We start from the raw sequence: 19,381 nt of genomic DNA, 5'->3' as shown, positions 1-19,381 counted from the left end.
GCCATTGTGCCTCTGGCTCTGGTACTAAACAAACAAAAAATTTTTCAAATCAAATTTAAGGTGGATGTGGTGCCTTAGAAGTTCAGTCATTGCAATTGCTTAAGTTTCTCTTTGGTTGAGTTCATTGAATGAAGCTGTTTGGTTGTTTCTGCAGTTGAAAATGATGGAATCGTTGGCTCTCCTCTTGAGACCTGTACTGTTGCAGTATGAGGAATTGGATTCAAAAGCTACAACCACAGTTGTTAATTTTATTAATTCATGAATAATCAAATTAATTCTTCAAAAAAGTAGCATTTGCAGTCCTGAATATTTTTCTTTTATTATTGTTTTTTTTAATATTTTTTTTATCCTGTTTTATCTTTGGAATGTTTGCTGGAAATCTTCATTAGATTTTCTTTGTTATTAATGTTTCTCTGAATTTTACATTCAATTTTTGTTTTTGTTTAGGTATCTCTATACATTGGATGATGAAAAAATTTCAGAACCTGATCAAACATTTGAAATATCCTTGACTATATTGACAAATATCATCAAAAATATTATTTGAAAGTTGTAGGTAATTGACTGATTGTTTTTTTTTTTTTATTTATACACTTGTTGAAATGGTAAACTGTTAATTAACTGATTTCTACCTTGCTTATATTCACTTTTTTTTTTTTGGCATTGTAGCATCTTCAAAAAAGTGATTTAAAAATAAAATGCTGCAGTTTGCATCCTGGTTGAATAATAACGTTCAATTTGAGTAAAACATATTGGACACCACTAGTTTTTTTTACTAGCTTATGAAATATAAACAAATGAAACATTTAGCAGGATGTTGATATTATCTTTTACTTGCTAATATGCACAGCAAACACCATCAGACTTAAAATAAGATACCTATTTTAAGCACAAAATATTGAAATATATCACAACTAAATACAGAAGACATTAGAAATTCTTTCATACAATTAAAATTATTGTTAATAAAAATCTATGTAGTCTTTTACAAAAAGCAGAACACATAAAACCCCATAAATCCACTAGTTTTAATTAAAAGAGTAAGGAGAGGTTAGTGTTGTCTTAACAATACAGTTACGAAAAGCCTCACTGTAAATTGGAGTGCTGGTTTGGTCTGAGTATCAACATCACAAAAACCAATGAATTAATGCAGAGGATATGCAAAGGAATGAGGCCTAGTCTGCTTCACTGGATGTATAATGTAAGTGTGCAGGTTTTGGCAGATTGCCAGTGCTCTGAGAGAGAAGTGAGACATAAGAGGAATTTGTTGCTGTGTGCAAGAGGGAAGACTGCATTAGTTTGGTCATGTGATGTGGATGGATAGCGACAGCGCCATAAAAACGTGCTGATCTGCCAAAGTGGGTGGAACACATGGAAGTGGGAGACCAGGAAGACAGGAGATGAAGTACTGAAGATGACCTCAGGAAGCTGAACCTTTCAGGTGAGATGACAAAAGACTGAGATACCTGGTGCCTTGCTATAATCAAGAAGACCTGTACTCTGCAGCAGACATGTTAAGACCAATTCCTGCTGGTGGTGTAAAGCACTCGTGGTGATGCTACGTAAAAGCTTCCATATGGCGACATGTAAAAGCATCTGTGTGGCATCATGTAAAAGATCCCTGCAGTACCACGTTAAAGCACTCTGCATACTCTGTAAAGTGGTTGGCATGTTAGGAGGGGCATCCAGCTGTAGAAACTATGCTACATCAGACTGGAGTCTGGTGCAGCCTGCCAGCTCTGGTCACACCGTGCAACTCATGCGAGCATGGATAACTTATGTTAAATGATGATGATGATATTTCAATGCAAAAAAAAAAAAAGTCAGTGATATTATTGTTATTTAAAATAGGTTGGCAATGTAAAAAAAAACAAAAGACAATTTTTAAAATTTTGTATATAAGATTATAGAAATACTTGTAAGATACTGATACAACCACCTTCACCCACAATGTATATGTTACTAACTTAACCTGAACTCTTTTACTTGTTTCAGTCATTTGACTGCGGCCATGCTGGAGCACCGCCTCTAGTCGAGAAAATCGACCCCAGGACTTATTCTTTGGAAGCCTAGTACTTATTCTATCGGTCTCTTTTTGCCGAACTGCTAAGTTACGGGGACGTAAACACACCAGCATCGGTTGTCAAGCGATGGTGGGGGGACAAGCACAGACACACATACATACACATACATATATGTATATATATATATATATATATATGTATATATACATATGTACGACGGGCTTCTTTCAGTTTCCGTCTACCAAATCCACTCACAAGGTTTTGGTCGGCCCGAGGCTATAGTAGAAGACACTTGCCCAAGGTGCCACACAGTGGGACTGAACCTGGAACCATGTGGTTGGTAAGCAAGCTACTTACCACACAGCCACTCCTGCGCCTACATACTTCACTGATAAACTTTTTTGAAGACATTGTTCTAATAACCACAATATTTTATACAATTTACATTATAACATAAACAATGCTAAATGTAGCTGCCAAACAATTCTGAGCAAACTCTGCTCCAAATATTGAACTTCAGCAATTCAATATTTTTGTTCAAAATGATCAAGCATCTTTTATTCCAAATCTTATAATTAATATTACTGTACTTCTACTTGATGCAGATACCTAATGAATATACATCCTGGCTGTGCTGCTAACCACCTCTAAGTATATTCTAGCTTGAAATGTCAGAATTCAGTTGTCGTAGTACACAAACTTCCTCCCTTTGCCTCTTTTGTTTGACTTTTCTACAAGTATATCATACCTCTCATTAAGCTTTTTAGTTTACTTTTGCTGTGGCTACATTCAATCATCAGATCTCAGCATTTTCCATCTATCACATGTTTTCCTTCTCTTTCACCTGTTAATGTTGTTGAGTCTTTGATTCAGTTCTCTACACCAAGTTAGTATTTGTTATGAAAAGAAAAAAATTCTCAGAAAATATGTCATCATTTCTTTATTCAGGAAAAAAATTTCAATATTACTTTTCTTATCAACTTTTCCTTAACATTTTTACTTACTTATGTGGAATATGGATCAAGAAAAGATGAAAATCTTCACTAAAGAAGTTAGTTCTAATGGCTCTGAAGCCAGTCAGGTTTGTTGATAATTTTTCACATATTTGTTAAAGACCTTTGTTGAAAGAAACTTGATTACACTGGCCATATGCTATCAAACTTTCGAAAGTTAGACCTATTTTGGTGTGTATTTGTGCTGTTGATTCCAAATATGAGATTAGTTTTGCTCTACCAGCTTTTGTTTTGAAAATACAGCATACATTTTCATATGCTATTTTAACCACTTGGGTACTGAAATCAGTAGACCTGTCTTTGCTAATATTTAGGACAATTCTAAAAATTACATAAATTTTGCCTTCTAATTAATTAATGGTCTATTACATTACAAAAATTACTGCAATATTAAAATCATTATATGGTAATAGATCAGTATATTTCACTACAAGAGAATCTATAGAAATTTTTGTAATTCAAAAATAAACCAAAATGATTGGTTAGTGAACATAAGGTGTAGCCAATTCAAGCGGTGGACACATAAGAGGTGCAGTAGTATTACTGGATGACTAACAGAGGAGGTAGTCTTTACATATGGCAGATGTGCAGGTACATTAAACACCAGGATTGTACAAAAAATAGACTCCCTCATATGCCAGGGGAATCCCTGGAAGTAGTAGACAGTTTCCGTTACTTAGGTGACCAAGTTAGTAGTTGGGGGTGGTTGTTCCAAAAGCATAGCTGCTAGGATAAGAATAGGCTAGGTAAATTTCAGAGAACTACTATATCTGTTAGTAACAAAGGACCTCTCCCCCAGAGTGAAAGTCAGATTGTATGGTGCCTGTGTACAAACAGCTGTGCTACATGGCAGTGAGACATTGGCTATGACTACTGAGGGTATGTGAAGAATTGAAAGAAATGAAGCTAGTATGCTTTGCTGGATGGGTAATGTTAGTGTGCATATACAACAGAGGTAAATGATTTGAGAGAAAAACAGTATACATAGCATCAGATGTAGCATGCAAGAGAGAAGACTGCTGATACAGTCATGTGATGTGTATAGATGGCCACAACTGTATCAAGAGTTGCCAATCTCAAATTGTAGAGGAAGGGGTAGACCCAGAAGTGGTAAGAAAGGATGAGAAAAGACACATCAAGCTAGGTAAATGCATGGTTGCCCTTGAATACAGGCTTATCGCCTGCAACTCTCTCCAACTGAGCATCCCTAATCTTGGGGACTCATAAGTGCTGCACCCAGTACACTCTGTAAAGTGGTTGGCTGCTTGGCATTAAGGCTACGAAACCTGGAGGTCTGATTCATGTTAGGGGACAAGGAGATTACTATTAGAATTGGGTAGCAGAGCAGGTTCTATTAGAGGGATCTACATGGCTTCTCACATCTTGTAGGGGAAAGTGAGAGAGAGAGAAAAGGAAAATGATTAGTAGGAGTTACAAGAGATAGACAATGGCAATGAAGTGCCCTGGTGGCCCCACAAAGTACAAGGTTGGATGGGAAGGGGGATGGGTGGGGGTCTGCCAAATGAGTTAGGTTGAAGGGTGGATGAATAAGAACAATAAAGTGGGGAAGATAGAGAGATGCAGAAAAGAGTGGGTGGTGGAAGTGGCAGGAATAGTAAGATATAGTTGCCAAAGGGGAGGACAAGAGAAGAAGACATCTTGGTTGGGTAGTCTGTAGGAGTGGAGTGGGAAGGGGGTGAGAAGCAGACATGATAGGAGGGGAGATCATGAAACAGCACTTCCAGGACTCAGTTTTGTGGAGGAGGAGGAGGAGGAGTCCTTTTTAGAACTTCATATTGCCAGAGATCTCAGTTCTTCATCAACCTTTCTGTCAAGCTTGGTCTTGAGGTCAGCTTTTACTGTTTCATCCCATATCTTCCTGGGTCTCCCTGAGTCTTCCAACTACAGCATCTCTGTACTAATCTGTTCATACACCCTCACATTGCATATCTAATGGAGCATGCTTGGTTCATTTCTTTCTAGTTTTCTCAAATCCTTTGCATTCAAGGCCTGTGTCTCCCTACCATGCATCATACACTCTGCCTTTCACTCTTAGGGAAAGGAGCTTTAGTCAACTGTGGTAGTAACTCTCATGTGTGTGTTTATGTGCATATGGGTGTGTTTACATCACCTTTTCTTGACATTGTCCAATAATTGCAAATGTCTTCATCATACAAGAGCTGTCCTTTGTTTCCAATTCCTGTGAAAACATGTCACTTGATACAAGTGAGGGTTGGTGATAAGGAGAGTATCTAGCCATAGAAAATTTGCCTCAATAAATTCCATCTGACCTATGGAAGCATGGAAAAGTGGACGTTAAAATTTTGGGACATTTGCTCTATAAATATCCAAAGTAGAAACCTTTTATTCAATGCCTTTACTTTAAGCTTTTGTGCTAAAATAAACTGATTTAGTAGTATGTGGTTTTAGTATCCTGTGATATATTAATAGTATTAATATTCTCTTTATCATCTCATCTCACACTATTTTTCACTGATTACCCACTTTCTGTGCCTTCAGTTACCCCTCTCTCTCCTCTGAGCTACATCTTAGGTCTGCCTTACTTCATATTTACTCTTATGTTCAATTCTCTCTCATATCCACCATCAATGTCTCCCCTCTCATTTTAGCCTCACTCACTATAGCCATCTCTATATACCTCTGATCTCAACTGGATGCCCTTCTTAACGCCAACCACTCCGAGAGTGTAGTAGTAGTTTCCTAGTATGATATTCAATATTTTGTTAAACATCAAAATTAACCACTCTAGGCTTAAAAATAGCTATTAGGGAAAATATTTCAGTTTAGCTAACATTAATATCTGGCTAATCATGCAAGGAGTCAACTCTGAGCATTTCTAAATTTTTAGCTTTTATCCACAGCAGTGTTATGTTCTCTCTGGTTCTGTGGTAATTAGCCACATTAATGTAAAAATCATCATCATTTAATGTGTGTTTTATATACAGGAATGGATTGGATATTCCAACAGTATTCAACCTGTCAGAAGGCTGCATTGAGCTCGAATGTCTGCCTTGGCGTGGTTTCTATGACTGGATGACTAATACCAACCACTTCACAGAATGCACTGAGTGCTTTTTTTTTTTTTTTTGTAGCACTAATACTAGTGAGGTCACCAAGTGTACTTGCACATTTAAGTTTTGCATCCATACATCTATATGTATACATGAGGGTCAGCTAAAAAGTTCATAGGCTGGCCTAAATACTCATGAAGTTTAACCAAATGAGGATTGTTTTTCAACATGGTCCCCCTTGTGGTACACACACTTCTTCCATTGGTGTTGCAATGCTTGGATCCCACCGGTGAAGAAGCTTTTATCCTGTTGGTAAAAAAACTCATCAACAACAGATATGATGTCATCATCACTGCGATACACGTTCTCAGCTAAGTGTATTTTCATTTTGGGGGAACATATGATAGTCAGATGGGGCCAAATCAGAGAATAGGGAGGGTGGTCAACCAGTCCAAACTCACAGTCATGCACAGCAGCCATTAACACCAAAGACTTGTGTGCTGGAGCATTGTCCTCATGAAACAAGATCCATTTTGTCAGTTTTCCTGGACCTTTGGTCTTGATAGCCTTTTGTAACTGCCTCAGCAAGGTGGCATAGTATTCTCCATTAATGGTGTGGGCCTTTTGAAGATAGTCTATAAACACAAAGCCATTTGCATCCACTAAAACTGAGGCCCTCACCTTCCCTGCAGATGAAATGACGATGACTTTTTTGGAGCAGATGAGGAGGGGGTATCTCCTTTGCATGGATTATCTCTTTGCCTCTGGTTCAAAGTGGTGAATCCAATATTTATCCTGGCTTAGGGAACGTTCAAGGAAACCAGCTGCATCTGCCTCAAACAATGTCAGATTTTCCAGTGGTGTGATCAGCTTGGTCCACTTTTGATAAAATGTCAGAAGACATGACACCCACCAAGTAGAAACTTTCATCATATCAAGTTCATTGGGCAGAATATTCTCAACTCTCTCACGGGATATGCTAATAGCATTGGTTATTTTATTTATAGTCAGTTGCCTGACATCTATCAGTTTGTGGTGAAATGCTCAATATTTTCCTTGGTGGTGGCAGTTGTAGGATGTTCAGACCATAGATTATTTCAAGACTTGCCTTTTCCCTCCTAAATTCAACTACCCACTTTTGTACTGTTGCTAAAGATGGAGCATCATTCCCTAATCTAACAACCATGTCACGATAAATGTCCTTGGGGTCTAAACCTTTTTTCCTGCAGGTACTTGATAGCACCACAATATCAAATGTTGTTTTTCAAGAGAAGTCACTACTAGTTACTTTCAAGTCTTCTTTGAACAATCAGATGTCAGTTTACCTGGAAAGAAACAATGCAGTTATTCATAAGATGAGCTGAAATTAATGCAGGCAAGATTTCACAGCTCTAGCATCACACCTTCATGGTCAGCCTATAAGCTTTACAGCCCACCCTCTTATATATGTATATAGCGCTAACGCCAGAAGTTTTTTTTATTTTCTCCCTGTTATTTCCTCTTGTTCCTTTCTGTTAAAGAGTGTCAAACTAATACACCTGCTTGTTGTTTATACACCTGTCTTTGTCTTGTTTTTCTGTAAATTTCAACTATAAATAAATATATATATATAGGTGTGTGTAAGTGTACTCTTACATACCTATCAACTCTCACTGTATGTCTGTCTGTCTGTCTCTCTCACTCATTCACATTTCTTTTACCTACCTGTCCTATATCTCCCTCTATCTCACTCAATCCCTACCTCTGTCTCTCTAGTCACACTGTAACCTATCTGCCCACACATCTCCCTTTATTTCACCCTCTTCTTCTTTACTAAATTATTACTGTTTTGCTGTTCTTCACCCCTTTCTATATTGTCAGTCATCTCTTAGTCTCCAACAGCACATATCATTGCTTGGCCACCCTACTCTTTATCCATTCATTACATCCCCACTCAACCTTACCAAATATTTACATCATTTACTCTTCCTTACCTTTCTCTCCAGAACTTGTTCATTTAATATATTCACCTGTCACCCATTTCCCTGTAATTTTCACCTTCTCTTATATTATTTGAGTAGAAACCTGTTCTTTTGTAGCCCTACTCTGTTGTAGGGGATCTTAGTCTCAGAAGTTTCAAGGTGACCTCACTAGTGCTGGTACCATGAGAAAAGCATCCAGTATGCTCTGTAAAGTGGTTGGCATTAGGAAGGGCATCCAACCATAGAAACTATGCCAAAGCTGACAGAGCATGATACAGTCCTTCGACCCATCAGATCCTGTCAAGCTGTCCAACCCACACCAGCATGAAACATGGAAGTTAAAAGACAATGATAATAATGATGATGTGTGTATGTGTACACATACACACACGTGTCTGTGTCTGTATGAATATGATCGTTTTAATGTCCACTTTTCCATGCTTGTATGGGTTGGACAAAGTTTGTCAAGGCAGATTTTCTATTGTTGGATGCTCTTTCTATTGCCAACCCTCACCTGTTTCCAAATAAGGTAATATTTCCCCATGGCCAGACATCTTTTTCACAGAATATTGGAAATGAATGACACTGCTTGTGTCACAGTGAAAATCATTTACAACTATCTTATGTCAAGACAAAGATGCACACACATGCACGCGCATGAAATGGACGTTTACAGTTTTTGCCTGCCATATCCACTCACAAGTCTTTGGTCAGCTCAGAACTATAGCAGAAAGTACTTGCCCAAGGTGCCATGCAGTAGGACTGAACCTGGAACCATGTGGTTATGCTGAGTTGCTGCCATGATGTGAGTTGAAACCTGAACAATTGAGTATATATCACACAAGGTCTAAACAAACCGTAGCATGTTGGGTGGGGACTAATGGAATGTGACTCTCTTCTTTCCATCACTTTTCTCTCACTGGGGAAGGGATTTAACATACTTGCATATTTTCTTATATTGAGGCAGATTTGGCTAAGTACTGTTGTGATATGTGTGACCTGGTACAATTTGTCTTAATGCCATAGAAGTTTGAGAAATGGAGTAAAAGACAGAGAGACATTAAGTCAGTGATCAGACTCAAAAGATGTACAAAGCGAGAATTCTTCACTTGACAGAACATATAAAATATTGTCGAGTAAATCAAGCTAAATTCATGTTTTTATCGTAAAATATTTTATTTAATCATCAGTGCATTCATATTTCCACTTGAAACTACTTTTCTAACAAATTTGTCATATTTAATTTAATTTGTTGAAAAATTTCAAGCACCGTAGTTGGATCAGAAGGCTTCCACCACATTACCTCCTTCTTCTGACTGCACATTATTTATTACAGAAAACACTCATTCAACGGGTGCTGAAATATCAGGAAGACAAAGAAGGTATACTACCAAAACACTAAGATTTCTTACTAATATATAACTTTTTTCTTTTGTATTTGACGAAAGATATTTTGCCACTTTCCTTCATCCTTAAAATTTTGTTGCCCAAACTTTTGCCTTAGAAACCTAAAAGTTCTTTGCAATAACAAACACATCAGTTTATCAACGTTTACAACTTGCTTTCCAATCCCTTGATTGATTTTAATTGCAAACTTCTGAAAACCGGGTCAAGATGTGCTTTCAGAATTTAACCACACAAAATCTTCTCTCTGTTCAAAGTTGTCTTTCCATTGCTTTAGTTATGATAGATATTCTTCATAAAAACTTTCAAATTCTTTCTTCACATTTTCTCTGCTTTCACCATTTCTTCAAGTTTTCTCTGAGAAGCCTTTGCATCATGGAGTACACATTAAAATTTTTTTTTTTATGTTCTCTAATTGTAATAGGGTTTTGTATTTCTAGTTTGCAGTCTGCTGTGTTAAAATTGTCCTTTCTGGCCAAAATTAATTTGTCAAAATGGCTGACCTGTCCATGTACAAAACTACAACTACTTTTCTCCAAAGTCTCTATAGCAGAATTATGTTATTGGTGCCTGACAGTGTTCTTGGGAGCAAAATTTGGATTTCAGCTTGCAAAAATGTGAAGTATTCTTTCAATTACTGGTAGTATTGGCAAAAAAATATGGTTTTACCATACTGCAATAGCTTTTTGTATTCCATTTCAGCAAAGTCAAATTCTTTTAACCATGCTACATAAACTATGTTTGTATGAAAATATTTGAATGTCTCTACAATAGATGCTTTGACGACATCATTAACATCATTTAATTCCCATTTTTCATGTTTGTATGGGTCAAATGGAATTTATTGAGGCAGATTTCCTATGGCCAGATGCCCTTGCTGTCACCAACCTAAACAGTAATATTTCCCCTTGACCAAACCTATTTTTCATGGGAAACTGGAAATGAACATTGTCGGTATGATGGTAATACTCATTTAAAATCATCACACGATATCAAGACAGGGATACACACACACACATCGTGAAAGGAAATCAAATTTTTTTGATATATCAAGTTCATTGTAAAATGAAATGTGGAATATGTATAATAATTGGTTTATTCACTGACTCTAGGTTAAATTTACACAGTCAGTAACATAGTTTGTTGGCACTCCGTTGCTTACGACGTCGAGGGTTCCAGTTGATCTGATCAACGGAACAGCCTGCTCGTGAAATTAACGTGCAAGTGGCTGAGCACTCCACAGACACGTGTACCCTTAACATAGTTCTCGGGGATATTTAGCGTGACACAGTGTGACAAGGCTGACCCTTTTGAATTACAGGTACAACAGAAATGGGAAGAAAGAGTGAGAGAAAGTTGTGGTGGAAGAGTACAGCAGGGTTCGCCACCATCCCCTGCCGGAGCCTCATGGAGCTTTAGGTGTTTTCGCTCAATAAACACTCACAACGCCCAGTCTGGGAATTGAAACTGCGATCCTATGACCGCGAGTCCGCTGCCCTAACCACTGGGCCATTGCGCCTCCCAATAACATAGTAAGAAAAATATAGTGTCCCCATCAGTGATGAAATACTAAATTTCATCACTGACAAAGTAAAGCAAAAAGGTTCATTGTTACTTAATTGAAATGTTTATATTTACAAGTTTTGTTTGTGTAATTTGGAGAGTAGATGTGTTTCCATAAATGTGTGGTTATGATGTATGTCTGAGCCTTGTGCTCAGTATAGGATGAATGAGAGTTCAATGCTACCAGTGTTAGTTGTGCCACTTGCCTTAATACAAATTCATCAGGGATTGTGTACTGCTGCATATCTAATGCAATTTTGATAGTGCTAACACCCACTCTTCACGTACTACTTGTGTTTTGCAGGAAAACATTGAAGAGCTATAGACCCTTGAATCCCAGCCTGTTGCAATACAATGTTCTCATTTTAGAAAGAGTAGGCAGCAATATGATGGTTTAGTATTTGTGTAATTTGAATGCCAAACTTTTTTTTGCACCAATCCCTTTAGAATTTCCCAGATATAGATGATTGCATAATATTCTTTCAGAGTCTTTCAATAAATGCATTTGGGTATCAATCTATTTTTTTGTGGTTTGTTTGGTTTGCTTCCAGTTCAATATTGAGCTTGGCAGTCTATACTGACCATATGTCTAAGAACAAAGGTCAACCACAGAACTAATATATTCTCTTGTTCTCATTGTTCTCAGAATTGATCCTATGAATTTTCTGCATATTTCTACTATTTTCCAAATGTCCATGTAGAATGTTGTATTGTTACTCATTACAATTCACAGTTCCCATGCAGTGTTTGATTCTGTTTTATGTACTTCCTTCCAGTCCTTTGTATCTATATTCTGTATTGGAGGACTAGTAACAAAACACATGAAACTTGCATCTGTTGAATTTCATTTTGTTTTCTTCAGCCCTTCTCTAAAGTTTCAATACCCTTTAGAGTTTTTATATCTTTTCATGTAATTGTATTTTCAACATTGCATAGGCTGTGGTTCTATGTTGACAACCAAGGATAAATGTGATAACACTGTTACAAACATTAATGTGACCCTAAGACCATATCCTGTAGTATCCTGCTTGAAACAGATGATTTTGCAGAGAGGGAACTGTTGGTTGCAGCAATCTGACTTCTGCCTTTTAGGAAGTCATTTCACTCTCTTAGTTTTCTGACTGTACTTAGGTTGCAAAGTCTGTATTGTCCCTTGATTGACTTTGTAAAGCCTACATATATTACATCAACATTGGATTTGTCAAGTAGCTGTTGCAGCAGAAGTTGTGTGAAGCAGCTTCTGCTTTGGCCAAAAACCATGCTGGTTATTATCCAGTAAGCCATTTTCCTGTAAGAACAATATCAAATTCTCCTTGGTTATACATTCCATGACATTGATATGTGTGGAGACAAAGAGACAGAGCTGCAATATTTTTTCTTCTGTTCTACTTCCTTCTTTCTGGGTTTGATGCATATCTGTCTTCAGGTTTTGGGTGATTTTTGCCAGTCTTCAGAAAGATTTTGAAAAATAACTAAAGTGATTTGCCGAATGTTTTTCTTTATACATGTTTTTAGGAATTGTTGGGAAGTCATCAGAACCAGTTGCTGAGTTTCTACTCATTTTGTCTACGACAGCTATTACATCACTTTCTTTTAGGCTTATGCAATTGATGGTTGAAGCCTTTTGAATGTAGGGCCCCATGTTTTGTTAAAAACTCTGGGTTCAGATATTTGTGTATCAATGGTGTGCTGAACATTTAGAATCAGTGAATCACTTCCTTCAAACAGTGGTGCTCAGAGTTTGATTCTTTTAAAAGTTGTAGAAAACTTTTGGACTGGTCTTTACGTTTTCTTGCCCACATCTTTCCTTTCTGTTTTCTCACCATAGCAGTATTTTATTTCCTTTTCAGTGTCTGATTCCTTTTGTTTCTCCGTAATTTGTTTACTCAAACCCTTTTATTTCAGCACTTCACGAGAATTTTCCCATATCTGCGGTTAATAATTCTTTTAGCATTGCTGTACTTCACTGGAACAAGTTTTAATGCATATAATTTGCTCGACTGGTGTATACACCACTTGAAGGGTTTTTGATTATGAAATCAACTCTAGGATACAAACAAATCAGAACTTGATTTCATGCCCCGCGCGCTTGTGTGTGTGTGTGTGTGTATGTGTGTGAGAGACAGAGAGAGACTGACTCTCTCTCACACACACACACACACACACACAGAGGTATTCTTGCACACATGCATATATACATGATTGGCTTCTGCAAGTTTCTGTGTCCCATATTCATTCATAAGGTTTTGTTAGACCAGAGCTCTAAGGTCCTGTGCTTTAGGATTGAACTCAAAGCCATCTGGTTGCAAAGCAAACTTCTTAATCACACAGCCATGCCTGCATATCTACACACACACACACACACACACACATCAATATGTATGCATGTCATCATTCTAACCATGATTTTATGTCTACTTTCCATACTTATTCACATTTTATTTTTGATTTTGCTTCTACAGCAGAATGCCCTTCCTAACATTTGCTACTTTGTCGAGTATAATGGGTGCTTTTTTTTTTGTGATACCATCATTAGAGAAGTGTCAAATACTCAACAAGACCGAAGCGTTATCACAATCTTACACTTTGCAAAGTGTACTGGGTGTTTCTCTGGCACCGGCGCTAGCCATGACCTCAACTCAACTAAAGGACCCTCACAATCCCACATCTCTGCTCACCCACCATCCTCCCTATGAAGTGAAATGCCTGAAAGATAGATGCATGAATTGCATATCCTGATATAGAAACATACATGCACACACACACACACACACACACACACACACACACACACACTGCAACATGATAATACAAACCAAGAGGTTGAGTGATGATAAGGATTCAAGATATGTGGGACAAAAGGTGCATGAGTATGAGGCAGACAGTGGAGACAGGCAGTAGAGGAGGAGCGTGTGATGGGAGAATGTATAGAGCAGGATTGAGCATTCCTTTGATGTGACTCGACAAAATCAAAACATTTGACAACATTTGACTTTGGGTATTTTTGTGCCAAATGACAGTTGCCGAAATGGGAGGAAGAGAAGAAAGCTGATGGGTTGTGTGTGTGTGTGCTTGTTCTTGTCTGTGTGCAGGTAAGAACAAATATGCAAGGCTTTTTTTTTCTTCAAGTATAAAATGAGAAAGACTTTGCTGGCATAATTTCATTATATTTATATTCCACAACACATAAATACATAAAAACTGAACAGGCACACACACAGACAAGAACAAGCACGCGCACACACAGACAAGAACAAGCACGCACAGACACAGACAAGAACAAGCATACACACATACAGACACAGACAAGAACAAGTACACATACACAACCCATTAACTTTCTTCTCTCCTCCCATTTCGGCAACTGTCATTTGGCATGGAAATACCCAAAGTCAAATGTCAAATGTTTTGATTTTGTCGAGTTATATCAAAGGAATGCTGCAGAATTGGTCCAATGTAGCTTCCTGTATATGAAGATAATAACTTCTTGTACTTTTCTTGCCAGAGCTTACTCTAGCTACTATACTTTCAGATCACTCTCTTTGATTGCTAATTAGGTCTACTAGGTAACAGAAACTATCAACTACTTTAGAGCACCATCTAGACATTTGGAGAGAGTCTATTTTGCGTGTATTCTCAGTCTTTATTGCCCCTGTGCATGTGCCACATGTGAAGTCTGCCTTCTCTGTTAACTGTGATCCCTCTACACTTCTTGTACATTCATAGTTTACACCAAACAGAATACCTGCCTACCTTTTGCTACAGATTAAGCAAGGGCATTTCTCTTATGATAGCAGAATCTTATCTTCTTGCTTGCTTACTTTACTCTTTACTAAGTTTACTTTGAGGCTTCTCAATTCTAGGTTTTCTTTCTGTGTCTGGATTTTTTTTTTTTTTCTGCTTCAGATTCACTTATAAGAACTTATAGGTCATTAGTGTATCGGAGTTCACACGGACATCTTGTCTAAAACACCTCTTTCCTAACTTGGAGGAGGAGTGTAATACAGGAGGAAGCCAAAAACCGAGCTCTAATGTACCCCATGCCTTGGAAGGGCATCCAGCTGTAGAAACTCTGCCAGATCAGATTGGAGCTTGGTGCAGCCTTCTGGTTCGCCAGTCCTCAGTCAAATCATCCAACCCATGCTAGCATGGAAGGCGGACATTAAACGACGATGATGATGATCTCCCACTTTGCATGGCTCTCATATGCATTATAATAGAAAGTTAGTGTTTCTTTCTCCTGCTATGAGACTTCAATGTGGACTTAGACATAAATATCTCATAGTTACTTGTATTGTGGTAGTTTAAACAAAGTACAAGAAAAATAAGGACTGAAGGTCCATATTGTATTTATCATTCACTTTTACTCCCTTCTCACAAAGCTACCCTTCTTTTCTAACTTCCCCAAACTAACTGACCTTTAATTCACTACTGTATGAATCCATTCATCCTCTCCTCCATGTTTCTCTCTCCTCCATGTTTCTCTCTCCATATTGTCTTTTATATACAACTTACTCTTTTTCTTCCCCATCACACCCCTCTAATAAACACTACATGAAATTTATTAATTGAAACATAATTTCTTTACAATCATTCTGATCTTTCAGCATCATGGATGTAATTTGTTTTCAATTTTAATAATACACATTCAGATTGCAGGATTAAGTCTAATTGAACTGATCAGAGAGTGTATATGTATTTTAAGCAATGCTAGATTATTAGGCACAACACAGTGCATGCTATGGAGACAACCATTGTATGTAACACAACCCAATTTATGTTAGCCTTGTATGTTATATTTTCAAGAGATAGTAATAATTCGGAAGAAGAAGCATGTGATCTCATCTGTGAATCAAAAACTGCAACTTATAAGGGAGTTAGAGGCAAGTACTGCAATGACGAATATATTTGAAGTGTATGATGTTGAAAAGCAAACAACTTTGGACATATGTAAAGCTGAGGACAAACTCTCTGTATTTTCATTGAAGCAAATTCTAAAGCATCAGCTGTTAGTGCAAGGAAGTGTATGGGCGTTGCAAAGATACAAAAGTTAAAGCAGTAATAAGATAGTTAAACGATCAACAATCACAAAGCAACAACATCTGTGATGTAGGAACTTAAGATGCTGCTGCTAAGCTAGTTTACCACATGTGAGCATCAAGAATATTGAAGCTAGTGATGGGTAGTTTTAGAAATCATCATGGTACTGGTAATAAGATTACCCATGGTGAAGCAGGCAGCATACCAACTAAGGAAATCAAATCATTCAGGAAGAAGTTAAATGACCTAAATGAGAAAGGTTCCTGTTTTTCCAAGTGTAGAATGGAGATGAGACTGGGTAGTATTGGCAGTCACTATCCTGAAATACCCAAACCTTTAAGAATAAAAAACTTTGACTACCTGGTTATAAATTAAGGAATGTTTGTCAGTGTTGTGTTGCAATATAAGACACATAAAAACAAAGAACTTACAAAAACATTAAGAATTTTAGCTTCAAGTCGGCAATATTCAATTTAGCAGCTTCATGAAAGGCACTGAAGATGAACGAGTCTAGCCAAACGGAAACTACTTCTGTACAAAGTAGAAAATGATTTTGAAGGATTTTCATTGGAGATTTCAGGGAGCAGGAAAAACAGATGTCAGAGAAAATATCAGACCCCTTACAGGAGACACAGTTGACTCTGGATCCAAAATGTTAACAGCTCTTGTTAGTGACAGTAGAGATAGTGTGGATGATGAACTATTTATTACTCAAGAAACCCAAACTCTCTATTAAGCAATAATCTCTTGACAATGTCTTTTCATATATTTTATTTTGTATTCCCTGCCCCTCCCTCCCCCCGACCACCACCACAAAAAAAAAAAAAACTTTGAAATAATTTTTTGCTTTTAAATTATATCCTTAACATAATTATGATTTGCAACATCAAATTAAACTGTCATTATGCCTCAAATATTAACTCTGCTGGGCATCCAGCTGTAGAAACCTTGCCAAAAGAGACAGGGAGCCTGAACTTCAGCTGGCCATCCCCTGTCAAACTGTCCAACCCATGCCAGCATGGAAAACGGATGTTAAATGATAATGATGATGATGATGTCAGTGAACTCAGACAACTGGTTAAAACGGACAACCTTTCTATTATTAGTAAGGTTTAACGAGGGTTCACTCTGTGTGTGTGTGTGTGTCCGTGTCCAACAGCAACCCTCTCCAATCCAGACTTTGACTACAGCGTCCAGCTGCTTCAAATAACTGTCTGAATTGAGCCCCAGGCCCTGTTCAAAGATGTGCAACCCCTCAGCTTACTAGCCTTGGTCAAACTGTCCAACCCATGCCAACATGGACAATGGATGCTAAATGATGATGATGATATATGACTGGCTTCTTTCAGTTTTCATCTACAAAATCCACTCACAAAGCTTTGATGGGCCTGTGGCTATAGTAGAAACTACTCGCTCAAGGTGCCACATTGTTGAGCTGAACCTTGAACCATATAGTTGGGGAGCAATGATTTATATGTATATATATCATCATACATTTATATATATATATATATACTTATAATGGTGTTTACATACCGAAGGGCTTGGTAAAAATTATTAATTGTTAATTTATTAATAAATTAATAAATTGATAAACCTTTACCCTTTTAATTGTAAATATATATATATATATATATATAAAGATAACAGGATAATGCCATAAGTAGACGTTAGGAAAGGTAAAAGAGGAAGTTGAAATAAAATAAAACAAAACAAGATTAAATAATATAAGAAAAGATAGTAGAGTAGAAGGAGGTGTAAGGAAATTGAATTTACTGTAATAAGTTTATAGTTAAAATAGTTTTAAAAGTTCATGGATATAGAAGTAGATAAGTGTGTGTGTGTGTGTGAGCATGTATATGTGTTTGTGAGCATGTATATGTGTTTGTGTCTCATTGCCTTGACATCGGGTGATAGTTGTAAATGTTTATTACTGCCACAGAAGCAGTATCATTCATTTTCAATATTCTGCAAGAACGTATTAGGATGATACGGAGAAATATTATCTAACCTGGAAACGGGTGATGATTGGCAACAAGAAGGTCATCTGGGCATAGAAAATCTGCTTCAACAAATTTCATCTGACTCATGCAAACAAAGAAAATTGGTTGTTATGATGATGATGATGATGATATCTTAACCCATTACCTCCCATAATTCTATTAACTGGAATTTTTTTATGAAACTTTGATTTCTAGCATAAAACAGCCTTAGAAACACGCTGGAATAATCAAAATAACATTTTAAATAGAAATAAGCGAGATATTGGGTGAAAAATTAGCAAACCTCATTTGAATATCAGAGAAATATACCTAGTAGATATAGCAAAAAGGTTAGATATGTGTAAATATTGACAGATGATTAGGAAATTTGTAATTTTTAAGTGATCTCATATGAGGTCACTGGTTGGTAATGGGTTAAGGTGGCAAACTGGCAGGATCATTAACACACTGGGCAAAATGCTTGTCAGTATTTCATGTCTTGTTCTGAGTTCAAATTCTGTTGAGGTTGACTTTGCTTTTCATCGTTTGGGGGTTGATAAAATAAGGGATCTTTTTTAAAACGGGGGCCACATTTTTCATTAACGAAACACTTTGAAACTTGGAACACTGGTAGAATGTGTCATATAAAACATCTTTTTCTCTTAATCTTCTTAAAAAAAAAAGAAATCCATAAATTATTCCATGTTAAAGTTGTCGTATTTCTGTAATTTCAACCAATCACTGACGTCCATTCAGCCGATATACATTAAGTGCCGACTACATAAACAAACGATTCTGAAACAATTAACCCTAACCCTAACCCTAGGGTTAGAGTTAGGGTTAGGGTTAAAGCAAATTTAAAATGAAAAAAGCAAATAAAACGAAGAATCGTTTGTTTATGTAGTCGGCACTTAATGTATATCGACTGAATGGACGTCAGTGATTGGTTGAAATTATCGAAATAAGACAATTTTTTACATGAAATAAATTCGAATACAAAAATATTTTTCTGTTCTATAACACAAAATAGATAAGTATACGAAGTTTGAAAGTCTTTCGGTACCAAAAACACTACGTAAAACATTAATGAAAAATGTGGCCCCCGTTTTAAAAAAGATCCAAAATAAGTACCAGCTGAGTACTGGAGTCAATGTAAGATATATATATATGTGTGTGTTTGTATATATAAATTATTTTATTACCTGTACTACAAATTATATATATGCAAAGACATCCTAAGCACAACCTCATTTCTCATTTTGTTTTCCCAATTACTGTTTTAATAGAAAGACATTTTCACACACATCTCAATAATGAAGTGTTTGTCAAAAGCAGCTCTAAGGATAAAATCTGTTGACAACT

General features: G+C 36.9%; 1 protein-coding gene across 1 annotated transcript in view; it reads left to right on the top strand.

Moving 5' to 3' along the window:
• LOC106878897 (S-adenosylmethionine decarboxylase proenzyme 1) overlaps nucleotides 1-19,381 on the top strand; it is a 47,699-nt gene that overhangs the window by 17,668 nt on the left and 10,650 nt on the right. Inside the window, exons 7-8 of the mRNA XM_014928246.3 lie at nucleotides 448-502; nucleotides 3,025-3,105. Coding sequence (XP_014783732.1) covers nucleotides 448-502; nucleotides 3,025-3,105 — 136 coding nt within the window. The remainder of the gene's footprint in view (nucleotides 1-447; nucleotides 503-3,024; nucleotides 3,106-19,381) is intronic.

Source organism: Octopus bimaculoides, chromosome 8, assembly GCF_046866305.1.
Source record: "Octopus bimaculoides isolate indiv1 chromosome 8, ASM4686630v1, whole genome shotgun sequence".
In the NCBI taxonomy this organism is placed as follows: Eukaryota; Metazoa; Mollusca; class Cephalopoda; order Octopoda; family Octopodidae; genus Octopus; species Octopus bimaculoides.
This window is presented reverse-complemented; position numbering and strand designations above follow the sequence as displayed.